This window comes from Grampus griseus, assembly GCF_964374135.1.
Source record: "Grampus griseus genome assembly, chromosome: 5".
NCBI classification, from domain to species: Eukaryota; Metazoa; Chordata; class Mammalia; order Artiodactyla; family Delphinidae; genus Grampus; species Grampus griseus.
Window position 1 is genome coordinate 109,094,642 of NC_138998.1, and position 20,250 is coordinate 109,114,891.

The 20,250-nt window shown below is 33.7% G+C and overlaps 1 protein-coding gene across 1 annotated transcript in view; it reads left to right on the top strand.

Annotated features, from left to right (window-relative positions):
- The window catches only part of GBE1 (1,4-alpha-glucan branching enzyme 1), a 292,466-nt gene that overhangs the window by 50,799 nt on the left and 221,417 nt on the right, over positions 1-20,250 (top strand). The window contains exon 2 of the mRNA XM_082654189.1: positions 14,935-15,104. Within this exon, the coding sequence (XP_082510315.1) occupies positions 14,935-15,104 (170 nt within the window). The remainder of the gene's footprint in view (positions 1-14,934; positions 15,105-20,250) is intronic.

Below are 20,250 nucleotides of genomic sequence, written 5' to 3' on the forward strand. Positions count from 1 at the left end.
TAGATTTTACAAAATAAAATAGAAAAAAATGCTTTGTGGATTTGTTTAGTTAGTGTAAATATGACAAGTTTTAATTTTTTTCAAGTGAGTTTTCTGATGACTTTATTTTTGAACATTTGTATCACTCTAACCTATAATAAAAGGTTTTTTCCATCAAAAATTTAGCATATGAAAATTATTTAACAAATACTAAGTAATAAATTAAATTTAGTATAGAAGTCCAAATCAACTGAAAAACTGTAAACTGCAAAACGTATTGGGTGCTATTATGAGTAATGCTTAAGTAAAAATACTCTGGAAGGAAAGTCTTGGATATGTATTCCAGCTTCACCCACTTAATAACTGTGTGGCCTTGGGCAAAATTTTTTAACCTCCTGTTTCTTCATCTGTACCATGAGAATGATAACAGTACCCTCCACACTGGGTTATTGTGAGGGCTTAAATAGTTAATATTTAACAGTGCCTATAGCATAGTAAGTATTCCATGAGGTATTAGTCATTATCATTTATGATCTGTGATATTTATAATTCATTATAATTTTTTCAGTTGGCTGACAGACTATTTTCTTTTTTTATTTGCTTTGCATTTTATGTTTCATAGTGGTTTATACACTGCATTTTATTTTAAGCAAAATGGTGTATTTAAAAGTATGCTACTTGTGCACAGTAAAATATACACTCTTTGGTGTGTGTGTGTGAGACATCCAAAATAACCTTTGTTTTGGGGTGTGATTTTTTCCTTTCTTGGTTGGAAGAATTAGAACCCAACTTTGAATCAAAGAAGGCTAGAGTACGGATTATAGGTTCTTAGACCTGGATGGTACCTTTCAATTTAGCTTCTTCATTTTACAGAAGAGGAAGCTAAAGCTTTGGGTGGTTATCCTCCTTAAGTTCACATAGCTAGTACCTTAAAGATGGTCTAGAAGTTGTATATTTTGACTCCTTCACCTCCCTCTCTACTTTGAGGAGTATAGAATTTTTGACAATGTTTGAGTAACAGTGACATCCACATAACCATCATTGCTTTTTTTTTTTTTTTTTTTTTTTTTTGCTGTTCTCGGGCCTCTCACTGTTGTGGCCTCTCCTGTTGCGGAGCACAGGCTCCGGACGCGCAGGCTCAGCGGCCATGGCTCACGGGCCCAGCCGCTCCGCGGCATGTGGGATCTTCCCGGACCGGGGCACGAACCCATGTCCCCTGCATCGGCAGGTAGACTCTTAACCACTGCGCCATCAGGGAAGCCCCCCATCATTGCTTTTAATCTATTGATACAATGAATCATATTAAGAACAAGATTCTCTTGGTGATTTAAAAAATTGGAATTGCTTCTCAGCAGTTTAGTTAACCACGCATACTCAGGAGTATAGCTCTTGTGCAGATTGTGGTCTACATCATGGAGGACCTCTAGCCCAAACCTCTGCTCTTTGCCATGTAATTTTTCCCCATAGAGAAAGCTGACCACAGAGCAGAGTGTTATTTGAGCTAAGAACTGTTAAAACATTAAGTTAGATTTCTTCCTAAAAATCAGTAGACTAAGACTGTGTTAGCTCATGTTTCATATTACACGAGAGGAAATAAACTGAAAGGTCAGTTGAACAGTTACAGCATTGCCCTTTTCCAAGGTAATCAGCAGAGCATGTAGCAAAGACGTGAACAGGAGCGTGACTGGAAAGAGAGCGGCTGATAAAGAGGCTGGCTGCTTAAAGTGCTTGGGACAGTACTTGACACTTCCAGGCCTGACCAGATGGGCCATCTCACAGGGCTTACCTTCAGTAATTCTGATTTATTACATTCAGATGGCTTTCTTTTTCTAGTTAGGCAGTCAGGTTTTCACATTGCCAGAAGACCCCAGAAATTTTAATATTGACCATTAATCATACCCTGGTAAACTGCAAGGGCAATATATTATTAATTTGTTTGCAGCCAAGAGACAAAACACAGTGATTAAAATTAATTTCTAGCTACATTTTGTTAATTTATTCTAATTAATTAATATGTTAAGTCAAAATATGTTTACATTAATGGCTATATAGTAGGTTCTTTATGTTGTGTCATTAAATGTCATTTCCATTATCCTAAGTGTTGAACTCTAGAAATAAGTACTTTATTGTTAAAATAAATAAGGAGTTGTATAAGGCTTTCTAAGTAATACCACCAAGTGAAGTATTTCTAATTTTCCATTAATTGATTGAGAACATTTCATGGTTTGGGTTTTGTAGGATTTAGATTTGGAAGGATCTCAGCAGTGACCTCCATCCATGCCTTCACCTCTATGGCCCAGTACCAGAATTAGGAAAGAACATTTAATAAATAACAGCCATTATTTACTTCCAGGACACAATTTTAAATAGTAGCCACTCTCACTTTTAAAGTTAACTTTTAACAGTTTTAAATTGACCTCATTCTCCTCCTCCCAAAAAGGAAAGATTTAATGATTTCTACATAATCATAATTTCTATATATATATTATTAATTTGAAATACAAAGTAGCCAAATTACATTTAACTTTAGGCCAAGTAAGAACAAAATTGTTATTTAAATAGCTTTTATTCTAAAACATCAGAAACTAAGAATTCAAATGTTTGATCTTAAATATGCTCTGAGGATAGTAGTTATCAGATTGTCCATAGTGCATTTGATTGTGTTTTAGAGATGGTACAAAATGAAAAAGGTTTTTAAAAAAGGTTAAAATTAGTAACAGGCTTAATGTTTGCTTGTAATTGAATTTAGATTTTATTATTGTATTATAATTAACATAACTATTCCAATTTTTTCAAGGTTTTTTTTTTTTCTACTTAGATATATCTTAATTTCTTGTTTAAAAAAAGGAAAGATGAGACATGACATAATTTATTTTTGGTGGGCTAGTTATGTATAAGCACAATAGTCCTGACATCAATGGTAGTCTCTTTCTGTTTTATAAATGAGGAGGCTGAAACTCTGAGATCATTAAGGGGAAAATCTAAGGTCACTTTGCTAATGGGCCTAGCAATAGAACCTAACCTTTTATTTTTAAAATCTGTTCTTTCTATAGTATGTCATCATGCCTGGAACATAGAACATGGCCCATACAAATTAGTCTTAGATTAACTCTATATGTGAAAGAACTCATTTCATTAACATCTAGTCCCGAATCTTATGAACATAGGCATTGGTAAGGGTTATAATAGTAAGAAAAACTGCTTGAGTTCAAAACCACAGACATGCATGTTACTATCAGTTTGCATAGAAATGAGATGATGGGAGTGAATTGTCTTCCATTCATTTTGGCAGCAGTTGGTGTCTTGATTGGTTCATCACATCCCCTGGTTTCCTTTTCACTTCTTTGTTTGTTTGTTTGTTTGCGGTACGCAGGCCTCTCACTGTTGTGGCTTCTCTGGTTGCGGAGCACAGGCTCCGGAGGCGCAGGCTCAGGGGCCATGGCTCACGGGCCCAGCCGCTCCGCGGCACGTGGGATCTTCCTAGACCGGAGCACGAACCCATGTCCCCTGCATCGGCAGGCGGACTCTCAACCACTGCGCCACCAGGGAAGCCCTCCTTTTTACTTTTGTAGATCCATACGTTTGAACTTTTTATAACATTCAAGTCAATGAATCAGTGTCTTACGTGAGATAATGCATTTCCTTATAAAGCTGGCTGTTTAGTCACACAGGACATACAGGAGCAAGAGTGAGGGATTTATCTGCAGACTGCTTCCCATTTTCTATCTCTTATTGGTCAAAGTTTATCCCTTTAAAAGTTTAGCCTTTATTTCTCCACACATCAATGTTGTAGTGTCTGGCTTCTTTCAGGAGCTGCTTGCAAGTCACAGCCTTCATGGGGCCGGTCAAATGAGGGTACAAAGCCAGGACCGTGGTGGGACTAAGTGAATATGTGAGTTTCGTACATTTAAGGCAGATTGTATCTTTCTTATATTTTAAGAGGCTATTGATTTTCTATGTTGTCCTCAAATCCAACAATCATATTGAATAGATTTATTGTCCTAATAGTGTGCTTATTTCATGTGAAAGGTGTTATGCTAAGCATTTTAGGTATATTATCTCATTTGATTATCTTATGAAATGTATTCTGTTATTCTTAGATAGGGAAATTGAGTCTAAGTTACAGCTGGTAAGAGGTAGGATTGGAATTCAAATTCAGATGTAATAATCTTAATTTTAAACCTAAATCTAACATCCTGTCACCATTGCCTCACCACTGTCTGGCAAGTAATAGGTGCTCACTAAATATTTATTTGTTAAGTACTTAATATGTGCCAGTATTTAAGGTGCTTGGGTATATATATGAATGTGCTAAACAGATAATTTTCCCTGTCTTTGGGGAATTTACATTCTAGCTACTTCTATTTTCTGGTTATAAGTCTTTATCACCGCCTTACACGGTGCTTTCTCACTCTTTTTTTTTTTTTGCGGTACGCGGGCCTCTCACTGTTATAGCCTCTCCCGTTGCGGAGCACAGGCTCCGGACGCGCAGGCTCAGCGGCCATGGCTCACGAGCCCAGCCGCTCCGCGGCATGTGGGATCCTCCCCGACCAGGGCACGAACCCGTGTCCCCTGCATCGGCAGGCCGACTCTCAACCACTGCGCCACCAGGGAAGCCCTCTCACTCTTTTTTTGCTCTTCTATCTCCCACACATAACAAAGAATGTCTTGAAGGCATGGACTCTTTCTTCTCTGTTCTCAGTGACTAGCATAGCACTGGACATATAGTAGATGCTTAGTAATATTTGTGGAATAAATGGATGGATTTTACCACTACTTGCTTGTCACTTTTACTTAAATGGCCCCAATTTTACTGTTTCCTGATAGATGAAGTTTAGAGTGTATGTTAAATTGAACACAGATTGGAAATGTCACTAAAATTTTAAATGAAATTTTATAAATTTATATATTTATTTGTCGACTAGTACATTTAAACATTTAAATATAAGGAACGGCATTCAAAAATGAGAAACCATGTCTACTATAATGTCAATTTTTAAATTATTTTCATTGATCAATCCTGCATAACAAGTCCACAAACCCCTGTATTTTAATGTTCAGTCTATTTAGTAAAGCTTCAGTAATATCTATACTCTGCCTGCTAAAATTGATCCTTCAAACTGCTCCCTTTAAAAACTCTCTATGTATCAGTTATCTCCTCTTTAAAGTCTTAAAGGTTTTCATTTTTTATTTATTATCTAGCTGAAAACCATCTTTTCCATCTTGATTTGCCACTACATTTCTAGCCATCCTCCTGTCCAGCTACATATAGCTAATAAGTAGCCCACAAGAACCACCTTAAATTTTACACATTTAATGCTCTTCTTTTTCTTGTCTCCAACTGTCAGAATATACTACTCATCCTTCAAGATATAGCACAAATGCCAGCCACTTTTTAAAGCCTTTTCTAATCTTCTCCCATCAGTTCTTTCTGTTGTCTTGCTAATTCTTCTGTTAACATTTGCTTATCTCAGCCCTATTGTCCTGAGTTGAACAGTCTTCTATTAGACTGATGAACTTATTGAGGGAAGGACCTTGAATTATTGGCACACAGTAAGTATTTTTATCCTGTAATAAATATGTTGTGGGTTTTTTTTGTTGTTGTTGTTGAATACTTATCCGTGATTGAGGAACATAAACTATTCACTTTTTTTTTTTTTTTTTTTGGCGGTACTCGGGCCTCTCACTGTTGTGGCCTCTCCTGTTGCAGAGCACAGGCTCCGGACGCGCAGGCTCAGCGGCCATGGCTCACGGGCCCAGCCGCTCTGCGGCATGTGGGATCTTCCCGGACCGGGGCACGAACCCGCATTCCCTGCATCGGCAGGTGGACTCTCAACCACTGCACCATCAGGGAAGCCCTAAACTATTCACTTTTAAGTCTCAAATGCCTACTCTTCACTTGACAGGTTTAATACATAGATAAGTTTGTATATTACACATATTTTGTGCTTCAAGAAGAAAGTTTCTGCCAGTCACCTTGAGGTCTTTTTAAAGGCCGATTTAAAAAGCAGTTTTTGTTTCAAAAAAAATTCCATTCCCCTCTCCTTTATTTTCCCCTTTTTTAGTTATTAAAAATTCCTGTTGAGCTTTTATTTCTGTGCTTTTGCTTGCCTCTATTCCAAGTCTCCTCTAGGAAGCAGATGACAATATAAAATCTTAAGAATTAAGCTAGCAAGGAAGGAATTTCCCCCATGGGTTCCTTGTGTTTCAGGCCCACTCAGAAGCACTTGAGAAAGAATTCTACATCCTAGATATTTCCAGATAAGGTATGATCCATCTCCCCTGACATATCTCCTGTGTTCACAACCTTGCCTGAAATCAGAGTTTCAGTACGGATCTAGGATGAACTGTCTTACAGGAGAGCAAAGACTGTAGCCTGTTTCATTTTTTTCCCAGACTAATACTTTCCTGCTTCCCTAAAGTAACTACTTTTTCTCCTAGTCAATCCAATTTACTTAATTTTCTTCAACACTTTTTATAACCCATACATTCAAGTTAATCTGGAATACCTGGTATGTGTTAGTATGCCTATATTTGTAATTTTTCATAGCAGGAAAAAATGTGTTCTCACACACTTTTGGAATTTAAGGAGAAACAGTCCTTGATGTTTGCTAATAATTAATGTGCACATTAAAATCTAAACAAGTATTAAAATCTAAACAAGAGGCTAAGTGACTTGTTCAAGGTCACATATAGTATGTAATAGAGTTAAGATTTGAACCTGAACTGTTTGTTTCTAGAGCCTTAGCTGTTTCTCTTAATTATAAGATTAATAGCCTTATGAATAAAACTTATAGGGCTTTCTTTAAAAGGAAGATGTGACTTTTAATTTGAGACTTTGTCTCTTGATTTCCTTAAAGTATACCTTTTGTGATGAATAATACTACATCTCTACTGCTTTTTACCTTCTTGACCTTGGACAACTTACATATTTATCTGTGCCTCTATTTCTTTCTTTGTAAAAAGAGGATTAAAGACATCAATTAAATGTGATAATATTTTTATATCTGTACAAAATGCTAGTTGCAATACTAACTTCGTTTTATGTTCTGGTTACCAAGAATTTGACCCAGTTTTTAAATATTCTATAAATTCATAACAAAATATTGAGAGAGATGACTGTAGTAGGAGAGGGCAAAGGGACGATGAGCTTGCTAGATCCTCAGGCATTTTCTTTTTTGAGCCACAGTGATTTCAAAGTGGAATGTGTATTTCTGTATCAGGAGCTACAGGGCTGACCTTGAGGAAGTCAAGATATTTAGTTAGAATTATATCATACTATAATCCTGTTTCTGTTCAATTTTAGTAAATGGGACATTTGTACATGTCTTATGAAACGTCGTAAGAATGATTATTTTTTAAACTTAAACTTTAAATAAATCTAAAATTGTGTTTTAAAGATATTATAACCACATTGACAGTAAAATTATTGCCACATTTATTTGCCCTCCCAAAGTTGATGTCTTTTTAAAAAGAATCAGTAATTTTTCTTATATTATGATAATGTATGTGTATGTATTTTTTTTACCCTAAGTCCAGATTTATTTTGTTGACTGTTCCTGTTTGATCATTTTATTGAATGTTGTTACTTATGTTGTCTAATATGGATTAGAGTTTCCATACACCAAGAGTTATAGCTGAATAATATCTATAAGAGGTAACAATCATTTTCTCATAGAAGTTGGAGAGTATGAGAGAGTTTGCAGTACTAGTCTTTCATTAGATCTGTAGATTGAGGGGTTTTTTGCCTTTTTTTCTTTTTTGGTCCAGATCAGTATTTGAAGTATTTTTGAAACAGTTGCCAGTGTTAAATTAGGGAGAGTTCATAGAAAAATCTGGAATTTTTTCATTCTTACTTGATTTGGCAAATGCTTGGTAATAATAGGCTCTAGCTTTTAAATAGACACTCACTTTTCGCTGGGCTTTGTGCTCTCCATCTCACTTAGAGTTCTTCTCTGCGTTGTTTTCCATACTCAAAGGCTAACCTCATTGGTCATTCTTTTATCTTCAGGCTTGCCCTTTTGTGTTCCTCATGTGGGAGCAGCTCCTCATATTTATGATACCTTCCTGGCTTCTGTTGGTGGTTCAGTTTGTGTAAAGACTAGAGTAAAGACTGCCAGTGAGACTGGGGTTGTATCATTTCATTAAAAGCTAATTTGTTTCAAATAATAGATTAAATGTAATCTGAATTTTTATGAAACCATGGGCATGTGTGCTCACAGGTGGGCATGTGTATTTGTGTGTGTTGGGTATATATATACTATACAAAAGGGGGTCATATATGAAATATTCCACTCACACCTACCACTCCCGTAGGCATTGCACTACACCGATCAGATTCTGTGCTGTACCTCTTCTTGTCTTTGAAGCAAATGTGGTGAGTGTGGTGAGGCTAGGGGGGCTTAAGGCTCCTGTTCACCTCAGCCCACTGGAATTCAACCGCTGGTACAGAGGAAGGGACCCTGTGAAAATACCATCTACATGCCATCTGTACCTATATGAATATTCTTTATACAAATAGATGGTTTGTAGAAAACTGCTTTGCAGCTTCTTTCCCTAAGCCATCGCTCTTGGGACATTTTTCCATATCACCACATTTTGTTCTATCTCATTCTTCGTAATGGATCTCGTGTAATTTGTTGTTTGCATGTTCCACAGTTAATTCGACCAGCCTCCCTTGTTGAACAGGTAGGTATTTTCCATGGTTTGGTATTTTAAATAATGCCATAATGATTATCATTGTACACACGTCTTTGCTTCTTTGTGTGATATATCCTAGGGGTAAATTTCTAGAAATGGAATTACTTAGTTGAAGAGTGTAATTTTGAAATTTTCATAGCTGATGCCAAATAGTTATCTAATTTATATTTCATTAAAGAGTATTTGGGAATGTCTTTTTCCTGGACCTGCATTCTGTCTGCACAGACTATCACATGTTTACTGGTCTTTTAGGTGGAAAATGGAATTTTGAAATTTAGGTTTGCACTTCTTCAATTATCTATGAATTTGAGCATCTTTTCAATATGTTTACTGGCCATTTGTACTTCTTTTTCTGTGAACTGTAGGGTTTTTTTTAATTAAATATTTATAACTTTGATCTTTCAAAGTTATTTTGGTTTTAGAGGTCCAATTTTTAAACTTCGATTCCAATATTTAAATAGGTAAGCCATTCTTTTCTTACTTATTTGAAATGTCCTTTTATGATGTATTTAATTTCTTTATATGTTCAAGTCTATTTCAAGAACTCAGTTTTGTCCCACTGATCTATTTCAAACTATTTGAATTCCCCAAATTTTATAAACATAGTTTTACATACGTATTAAAATTCTTATGGAATATTTTATAGGATTATGTAGATATTTTAATGATCTAAAAATTTTGTAGTTTCAGAAAAAAACATTTATTTTGTTTAAATGGTGTTTCTTTGTTATAAATAATTAGAACAATGCAGGGGAGAAAGTAAATAGAAACCCCACCAAAAAAATCACTGATATTAAGGGAACATCATTCTTGATATTTTTTATATGCTTATATATAGGTAGAAGGATAGAGAAACAGCTTGATAGAAATGATATAATAAAACATGAGGAAAATAGATGTGTTTTAATTTTAAACAAATAGACTGAAATAAAATGAAAGAAGTGGCTGAAATTCACATTACGACTTTCTTTAAAGTGGCCATCTAAGATTAATGAAGAGATTAAAGAGTATAATGATGACAATCTTAAATTTTAGTCAGTGTTGAGTGACTCTGTTATAAAAAAAAATAGGGGTCTGACCACTCATGCTTTATTCCATCTCCCTTTCACTTACCTCTTGTTTTTTTTAATAAGTCAAGTTTTCACTTGTCCATTGAGATTCTTTTCTTGATATCACATTCACATAATTGCACAATTGATTAAACTTGGTTCTATATTTAAAGACTTAGGGCTCAACCACACTGCTGCAATGACTGTCAATTCCTCTGTGTGTGTTTTTAGTCTTTTAATTGACTAATTTTTATGGAAAGTTTTTTTTTTCTTTTCTTCAACAATGGTTCATTAATGTCATAGACTTAAAATTATTTTTTAATTTGGCAATATTTAAAGAATTTCTTAAGCTCGAGTAGGCATGTGTCTCATATAATATCCTTAAACTGACTTCTTTTTTTTTTTTTGTGATACGCGGGCCTCTCACTGTTGTGGCCTCTCCCGTTGCGGAGCACAGGCTCCGGACGCGCAGGTTCAGCGGCCATGGCTCACGGGCCCAGCCGCTTCGCGGCATGTGGGATCTTCCCAGACCGGGACACGAACCCGCGTCCCCTGCATCGGCTTGTGGACTCTCAACCACTGCGCCACCAGGGAAGCCCTCATATAATATCCTTAGATTACTACTTTTCCCTCTCAGAATTGTGTGGGCTTGGATTTGTTATGTTTTGGTCTTTAATGTAATGCTCCTTTGCAAAAAACATGCCCGCCTCCCCTTATTTTTTTGTACCGGTTGTCCATAGAATTATTTCTTTCTCCTTTGAATTTCAGTAGCTTAAACTGGGAGATGCTGTGCGTGCGTGTTTGTGCGTTTGTTTTCCAATTTTTTCTTAAAACATAATGTGTTCTTTTTAAAATGCAGATTTAATTCTATAGAAAAACTGTCCAGTTTTATGTCTTTTATATTCATTTTATTTAGTTTTGTTCTTCAGAGTCACCAGCTATCCTTATTTTGATCATTTTTGTTAGTTTTGCATATCTCTTTTCTTTAATATTTTCAATTTCTTTGTCTTTTTTCTCTAATTATATCAATTTTCAGTTCACTTACCTAATAATTCTTTTTTATAATAAACCACTAGCATCTTTATTTGTCAACAATAGCCACTTAGAAAATGTAGTAGACAAGGAGCATCTTATCATGATAACAGCAAAATGCTAAGATTAACCTAATAATAAATGTGCTAAAGGACTCAATATTTTGTATGTAGCAATTCTCTCCAAATTAATCTATATAGTAAAATAATCTGAATAAACTTGACATACTGATTGTAAAGTTCATATAAAGGAAAAAAGTTTTTAAAATATCCAAGAAAATGTACAGAAAAATTAAAATGTGAACTTGTATGACCAAATATTAAATATACTATTATATGTAGTTATGTTAATTAAAATTGTGTGGTATTCTTCCTCCAGATACAGAAGAGAACAAAGAAAGAGGAATAAATAAAAATGCCTTCTATATATGTGAATTTAATACATAAAGTCAATCAGGCATCTTAATCAGTGGAGAAAGGGCAGAATATATGAAATAAAGAGCACTGGGAAAATTATTCTCGCACTTTGGAAGAAAACTCAAATTCCTACATCATTCCACATACAAAAATAAATTCCAAGGCAATTTAAGCACTAAACACCAAAAAATATAAGTATAGTGGAAGAAAATATGGGAGAATTATTTTAATCTTATGATTAGGAATACCTTTTAAGCAAAATATAATGCTATATATATTCTATATAAAACTCCTTAAAGATGGATAGATTAGAAAGAATTTTTAAATTCTTTAAGATGAAATATACCATAAGTAAAACTGGAAGGAAACCAACTGGAAGAAAATATTTGCAATAAGTGTGTTTCAGAAAACAGATGACTTTCTATAATATATAAAGAGCTTTTGCAAATCAAAAAATAAAGCAACCTAAAATGGAAAAAAAAAGGACAAAGATATAGGTAATATTGATTGAGAGAATATTATTTGCCAGGCAATAGCCTAAGGACTTTACATGTACAAACTCAGCTAATTTGTGTAATAACCCTTTTGATCAAATACACTTAGCATCTCCATTTTGCAGGCAAGAAAATGAGGCACAAAGAAATTTAGGAATTCGTCCAGAGTTATACCATTAGTAAATACTAGCCTGCACTCATCTCACTGAAAAAGAAGCACAAATAGCTAATAAATTTAAGAAAAGCCATTCAACCTTAATAATAATTTAGGAAAATGCAAGCACTAAAACACAATAAGATATTTTTACCAACCAGAGAGTTAAAAAATATCAGATGGATTAGTAAGACTAACATTGCCAAGAGTGTAGAGAAACAGTAACTCTCATACTCAATTATTGAGGATGTCCATTGTATAGTATTTTTTTTTTAACTTTAAAAATAGGGATTTTTAAATTATTTTTTTTGAATTTTATTTTATTATTTTATTTATACAGCAGGTTCTTATTAATTATCTATTTTATACATATTAGTGTATATATGTCAATCCCAATCTCCCAATTCATCCCACCACCACCCCCCATGCCCCGCTTTCCGCCCTTGGTTATATGTACACTTTGTTCCTTGCCAATTCTAATTTAATTATTATTTTCTAATGCTACGTTTTGATACTCTGTTTATTTCTTTGGGTCTGCAGTTTCATTTTACTTCTCATTCTGTTGTTCTGTCATATAATCTCTCAGCTCTTATTTTAATTCAGTTCATTTTTATTTAAGTTGAAGTACAGCATGAAACATTTGTGGAAAGAGCCTTTTTCCATTCAGCTCAGTTGAGGTGTTCTTCATTAGTTAGCTTCTTACATTTTGTATATTCCCTGTATATTCCCTACTTGGATTCATGCCATCTTTCTGGGACTTTTATTGATTACCCCTCAGGGTATTGAGTACGCAGGGAAGTTTATGGACATTGCTCAATTCATTGCATAGTTCTGGAACTTTCACTTCTGACATAGAGCACCTGCCACAGGCTTCATTTCTCTAGTTTTACCAGTTTTGTCCTACTTTGCTTCTCCCCAGACCTGGGGCTAATAAGTGCAAGTAGTAGTATGTTTTTGTGTACCAGCCCTGAATATGGACTCTGGGAATCTGGGAGAGGTTCAGGAGCAGCCATGTGTTATTCTTGGTCCTGCTTGGAAAGCAATCTTTGATTTTTTCTCGTGGCTGTTAGCTTCTGTAGTTTGATGTGATGTATGTTCTTTCCATGCTTTATAGGGCATGGCTAGGCAAACTACAGCCCAGAGGCCAAATTTGGCCCCACCATCTGTTTTTGTAAATAAAGTGTCTCCGTAACACCATACACAAAAATAAGCTCAAAATGGAATAAAGACCTAAATGTAAGGCCAGAAACTATCAAACTCTTAGAGGAAAACATAGGCAGAGCACTCTATGACATAAACCACAGCAAGATCCTTTTTGACCCACCTCTTAGAGAAATGGAAATAAAAACAAAAATAAACAAATGGGACCTAATGAAACTTCAAAGCTTTTGCACAGCAAAGGAAGCCATAAACAAGACAAAAAGACAACCCTCAGAATGGGAGAAAATATTTGCAAATGAAGCAACTGACAAAGGATTAATCTCCAAAATTTATAAGCAACTCATGCAGCTCAATAACAAAAAAACAAACAACCCAATCCAAAAATGGGCAGAAGACCTATATAGACATTTCTCCAAAGAAGATATACAGACTGCCAACAAACACATGAAAGAATGCTCAACATCATTAATCATTAGAGAAACGCAAATCAAAACTACAATGAGATATCATCTCACACCAGTCAGAATGGCCATCATGAAAAAATCTAGAAACAATAAATGCTGGAGAGGGTGTGGAGAAAAGGGAACCCTCTTGCACTGCTGGTGGGAATGTGAATTGGTACAGCCACTATGGAGAACAGTATGGAGGTTCCTTAAGAAACTACAAATAAAACTACCATATGACCCAGCAATCCCACTACTGGGCATATACCCTGAGAAAACCATAATTCAAAAAGAGTCATGTACCAAAATATTCATTGCAGCTCTATTTACAATAGCCAGGAGATGGAAACAACCTAAGTGTCCATCGTCAGATGAATGGATAAAGAAGATGTGGCGCATATATACAATGGAATATTACTCAGCCATAAAAGGAAATGAAATTGAGCTATTTGTAATGAGGTGGATGGACCTAGAGTCTGTCATACAGAGTGAAGTAAGTCAGAAAGAGAAAGACAAATACCGTATGCTAACACATATATATGGAATTTAAGAAAAAAAAATGTCATGAAGAACCTAGGGGTAAGACGGGAATAAAGACACAGACCTACTAGAGAATGGACTTGAGGATATGGGGAGGGGGAAGGGTAAGCTGTGACAAAGCGAGAGAGTGGCATAGACATATATACACTACCAAACGTAACATAGATAGCTAGTGGGAAGCAGCCGCATAGCACAGGGAGATCAGCTCGGTGCTTTGTGACCACCTGGATGGGTGGGATAGGGAGGGTGGGAGGGAGGGAGACGCAAGAGGGAAGAGATATGGGAACATATGTATATGTATAACTGATTCACTTTGTTATAAAGCAGAAACTAACACACCATTGTAAAGCAATTATACTCCAATAAAGATGTAAAAAAAAAAAAAAGAAACACAGCTACACCCATCCATTTGCATATTGTCTGTGGCCAATTTCATGCTTCGGAGACATAGTTGAGTAGTTGTGATAGAGACCATATGGCTGGCAAAGCCTGAAATATTTACTATCTGCCCCTTAACAGGAAAAGTGTGCCAAACCTGCTATAGAGTAATTTTATTTTTCTTACTGGTTTTTAGCTATTTTTCCTTCATTTTTTTTTTTTTTAGGAGTTTGAGGAGAGATGTAGGAATGCTCCTTCATTATACTGTCTTGACATAGAAGTTGCTATAGTGCTGATATTAAAATATTCATGGAATAACATAGCCATCATATTTTCTCTCTTATACCAAAATGCTTGAAATTACAAAAAAAAAATGTTAGTTGGATTAGTTCAGTTTATTTGAGATAAAAATGATTTTATCCTACCAGGTAACTTCTACCAATAAATGAAATTATTCACATCATTCCTCTTTAATGATGTCTTCTTTTTTCTTTTTCTGAATGAGAGTAAAGCAACTTCTTAATTACAGTAGCTTTTCTGGAAGATGATTTAATTTTTCAATTTCCTTTCTTTTGCACTTTTTCAAAGGTATAAGCTGTTTAGCAAGACTTTGAACAACATTGGAGAGAACGAAGGTGGTATTGATAAGTTTTCCAGAGGTTATGAATCATTTGGCATCCACAGATGTGCTGATGGTGGTTTATACTGCAAAGAATGGGCCCCGGGAGCAGAGGGAGTTTTTCTTACTGGAGACTTCAGTAAGTATTTTAGAACGATTAAACTGAGTTGTAATATTTTATTTATTTATTTAAAACATAGATGTTATATTTCATATATTTAACTTTTATTAATATTATTGATTACAAATGTTCTACTTTTCCATAGAATTTCTTCAGTCTTTACCTTCATGCGGTAAAGGTGTTTCTGCTGTAATAAGATACATGTGTTTCTTAAAAACTTTATGTTCTTAAAATCATGTACCAGAAATAACAGAGTTTATGAGAAAAATAGTGTTAGAGTACTCCAAATCTATTCAACTTTGTTAGCAAGCTCTGACAAAACTAATAGCAATCTAGGTAAAAATATTGGTGTAGGTTCAATCTCCACTAGCACTTGCTCCTGGTTATTTGGCATCGTAGTACTTGGATCCTCTAATATCTTTTTTTGAGACCACAATAAAAGTAGACAGTTAATCTAGAGGGTAAACTGCTTCATCAGTCAGTTCTTTGTTTTTTCCTTTTCCTTTTTTATAACACAATATGGGGAATACCTTCTCAGCCTTGTCATCTGCACCATTAATTTCACTAGGCAGTTAACTCTATGGAAAGCACAGTGGTTCTAGAAGTCAGGCTTCCATCATACAGTCTAGTGGAGGGAAACCTGTATGTAAATAACTAAAATACAGTGTGCTCAGTTTTATTCTATAAGTATAAATAAATTACTGTAATAGTGACAAGGAAGAAAGCTTTCATTTTCAGTTTTGAAAATGGAATAACTGGCAAAATAGGCCTTGGTGAAATGTTCGTAATACAAGGAAAGGAAATATCAATAATAATCCTTTAGTACCATAGGGTAGCATGGTCTTTAAAGTTTGATTTTCCTGGACTCAAGAAGTCTACATGCTGTACTGTTCTGGAAAGAGCAAAACTGTAGGGACAGAAAACTGAGTTGTCACGGTTTAGGGGTAGGAGGTTTGAGCTGATTACAGAGAAACATAAGGGGACTTTCTGGGGTGATGAAAATGTTTTATGTCTTGATTGTGGTGGTTACATGACTGTATACATTTGTCAGAATTTATAGAACTATACATGTAAAAGAGTGAATTTTACTGTGTGTAAATTATACCTTAAGGAACCTGACTTTAAAAAAAGTTTTGATTTTATTTATATTGTCTAAGGCAGCACTGTCCAATAGAAATATAATGGACACCATTTATATAATTCAAAAAATTTAGTGGCTATATTAAAAAAATAAAGGAGAACAGCTGAATGAATTTTAATAATGATAGATTTTTATTTAACCCAATATATCAAAACATATTTTAACATGTAATCAATATAAAATTTGTTAGTGAGATATTTTCATTCTTTTGTACTGCACTTTCTAAACCTGGTATTTTTCCATTGGAAATACTTGATCAATATTTAGATTTAATAAAATTTTCAGTTTAAAAGTACATACCCAAGTTTTTCCAACCATTGTTAAAAGTTCTAGCAACTCAAATGAATAATAGTTTTAAAATTTACATTTAATAAAGTAATTAAAATTAAATAAAACTTTAAATTTAGTTTCTCAGTTGCACTAACCTAATCTTAAGCACAAGTAGCCACCTTTGTCTGGTGGCTCCCTTATTGGAAAAAGCAGGTCTAAGGACTTAAAATTATTCTTTGTGTAGTCCCCCAAATTAGATGATGCCAGCTGCCTGTTTCTAGAGTTACTGAAAACTTTAGGGAAAGTTTTGAAAAAGATCGTGTGTCTGCTGATTCAGATAGCTTGGCCTGGTGATTATTATGAAATATATTTTGAGGCTAGGAGTCTTTTCACTTAAATTGTTGTTAAAATTGTTATAATTTTTTCTCATACATAAACATGACTATTTCCCCATCTTCTCTAAGTGACTGCCTTGACCACTAGTTTTATATTAATAGACCACTTTGATATCAACCTATAATCAAGGCACTTTTTGGCATTCTATTTTATTAGTTCTTTTTATTGCCATTTATTGAGAGGTATTGCTTGAGAGTGTTCAAGTTAAAGTTTTACATACAGATACCAAAACTGCTATAAGAACCTCAGTTAAAATTTAGTACTTGCATTTGATTACCTCTCCTCCATATTTATGATTGAACCTACTAAATAGGCTTTAGAAATATAAAAATATGGGAAAGGGACTGTATGAAACTAGATTTGGTAGCTATCATAATGACTAATGCTGATTTATTAAAAGTTGTTCCTTGTAAATCCGGTTGGACCATATATGTGTTTGGAAACTGTATTTAAAAATTTTAAGGATTTAGGATTTAATGTTTAAATATTAAAAGTATAACAATTTATAAAATCTTTTGTAAAGAGAAAACTCAAAATTATCTAGTCCCTATTTTATGTAAAAATATCCTCTGTTAACTTTTTTTTTCAATTTAATTTGATTTTTGAAAATCCTATTCTTTGTGAAGGTATATCACATAATTTAAAATCTCTCCATATCCTTGAAACAACATTCAGTCAATTATTTTCAATCAAGCAATATTTATTTAGTGTCTAAGGGCACAAAGAATATCAGATTTAATCAACGGGCCTTTATTTTTACTGGAGAGATAGGAATGACTAAGATAAATGAAATTGTGATAGAAAATAGGAAGTATGATAGAATACAGTTAACTGTTAAAATAATTAACAGGCAGTATGTTGGGAAAATTTTAATTTATTTACTTATCTAGATGAAGGGTTTTTTTTTTTTTTTTTCCCTGTTATAGGGTCTCAGGATCTCCTTATATATGGGAGCTCAAACTTTTCTCACTAAACAGCTTTGGCTTAAAAACATAAAGAAAGAAAAACAACTTTCGAATTGAGAGTAGAGCCAAAATTCTGGGTTAAAAATTCATTTAAAATAATAGTTCTTTGGAAAAGAATGTTATACCTGAGTGTTAATTTAATGTAACTTTGTAGAATATAGAATTTTGATGATAATGACAGCATAGCTGAAAATATACCCATAATTACTGAACTAAACATGTCTTTTTTTAAAAATACAATTAAGGAATTCTATATTTTTTCCCTTATTTAAAAAAAATCTATTTTTTATGGCTATGAAGAGATGAGCAAGAAGAAAGTTATTTTTCTTTGTTGAGGTTTTTCTCAGCATCAAAAATGTGGTAGATTTTATAGTTAGTCTTCCAATGTATAAATTTGTACTAAACTGAAGGGAAAATACAGTTTGTGTTAATTAGCTAAAAAGTTACAGTTGATTTTTTAAAATTAGAAAGTGCAAATGAGGATTAATAAAAAGTATTCTAGGTGGTTTTGCTAATGATATTAAAACGTTTTTAAAACCATTTAACTGTATTCATATAACTTCATATTTATCAGCTAAGTTGAAACAGCAGTAAACTTAAAAGATTCTATGGAAATAATCTCTAACTGTAACATGGGTTATTTTTAAGAATTCCTTACTTTGTCATTTAATGTAACAGTAAGCTTAACTTCTATATATGTACTTGAAATATCACCTAAAAAGCCCTATTGCTTCTTTACCTATAGGCAGAGTTGTAAAAAGTAACATAATTTTACTTATATTTTTATCATGGAAGTGTATGCATATATAATTTAAAACATTGCTTTTGTATCTACCTCTTCCCTACACCTCCAAAGATAATATAAAACACATCTTCAAAAACCAACAACAAAAATCTTATTTCTGCTAAGGAATAAATTGTTACTTATATTTACAGTAACAGGAAAACAGTAAAAGGAAATGTTCTTAATTCAATTTTTATCTAAATGATTAACCACCTATTTCTGATAATTTTTCAGAAGAAATGAAAATTAAAGACTGTCTAGACATTAATTCTGTATTATAGAAAATTATACCAGTAATCAAAATATGTTAGCATATTGTGATATCTCTCTTCTAATCATTTTAGAAATTGCACTATACTTTCCTATACATATAATACTGCTGGTAAATGTATGCTGTTCTAGCGTATTTTTTTGCCAACTGACCTGAAAATATTTTAGGTACAAATGCTTATTGTTGTCAAATATAAATGATCTTTAAGAAGGAAATTACCATGTATTGGAGTGTAGAAAAAAAAAAAAGAATGGGGTTTAGAGTTTGAACCCACAGTGGAGCTCTCTAAACATGGCTCTTCATCTGGCTTAGTGGGGTTAAAGGTGATGATATTCCTCTTACCTGCCTAACTGGGTTGCTCTAGATACTAAATAGATTGCAAATTGTAATTTTATACATTACTCAATGCTATAGAAATCTTAGTTGACAAGACTGAAAAAGTACTCTAATTTGCAAAAGTCTTTCTTTTTCTTATTAAAAAAAATACTATTAATTTCAAAAGGCAGTTGAGCCTTGCAAAAGTCAAATGATGTAATCTCTGTTTTGCCCAAACTGAGGTGGCTCTGGCTTTTGCCATCCATATTTTTAAAACTTAGAAAGCACTTTCACTTTAAATATATTTCACATATTTTTCTTCATTTGAGAGAAAATGAAACAATCATTTCTTTTCCTTTCAGTCGTTTTTAAAAAAACTCGCTCTTTAAGCAGCTAGCAGCTGCTGCAGCAACCCAGGACAGTGGATATATAATGACATTCATCAAGATTGGAATCTTAGCACCCAAAAAGTATTTCTGGGCCAGCCAGAAACTACTTTAAAGGCTTGAGATTAATTTCTGAAACTTTGAATCATCTTTAATAAAGGAAAGATTCATTCTTTAGAAAATTAAATGTGATTTAAAATATACTTGGGGTTTTAGAACTAAATCATGTTTATTGCAGGTTGCTAAATAATTGGAGAAAACTAGCTGCTTTTCAGTAGCTAGATAATAATAAGTAGAGAGAAAGGCAGTAAACTACATATGTCAATATAAAATAATTGGGTTCCTATTCGTTATAACTGAAAACATTTCATTTAAAATTACTAAGTCTGGGAGCTAGGCACTTTTCAAATAATCTAAATGTCTATCATTGATAGACTGAAAAAACAAGGTGAAAAAAAACCCCTGATTTTTATGCCTATAGAAAAAAGGAACCACAGATATTTTTGCAGAGTGGGAAAGATGCTAAGGAAAAATTTTACCTCTTTTCTGGGCAAAATTTGTCTACAATTTAATTTCCATTTATACAATTGCCAAGAAGTTTACATCATCACAAAAGCCTTTATATTTCTTAATTTC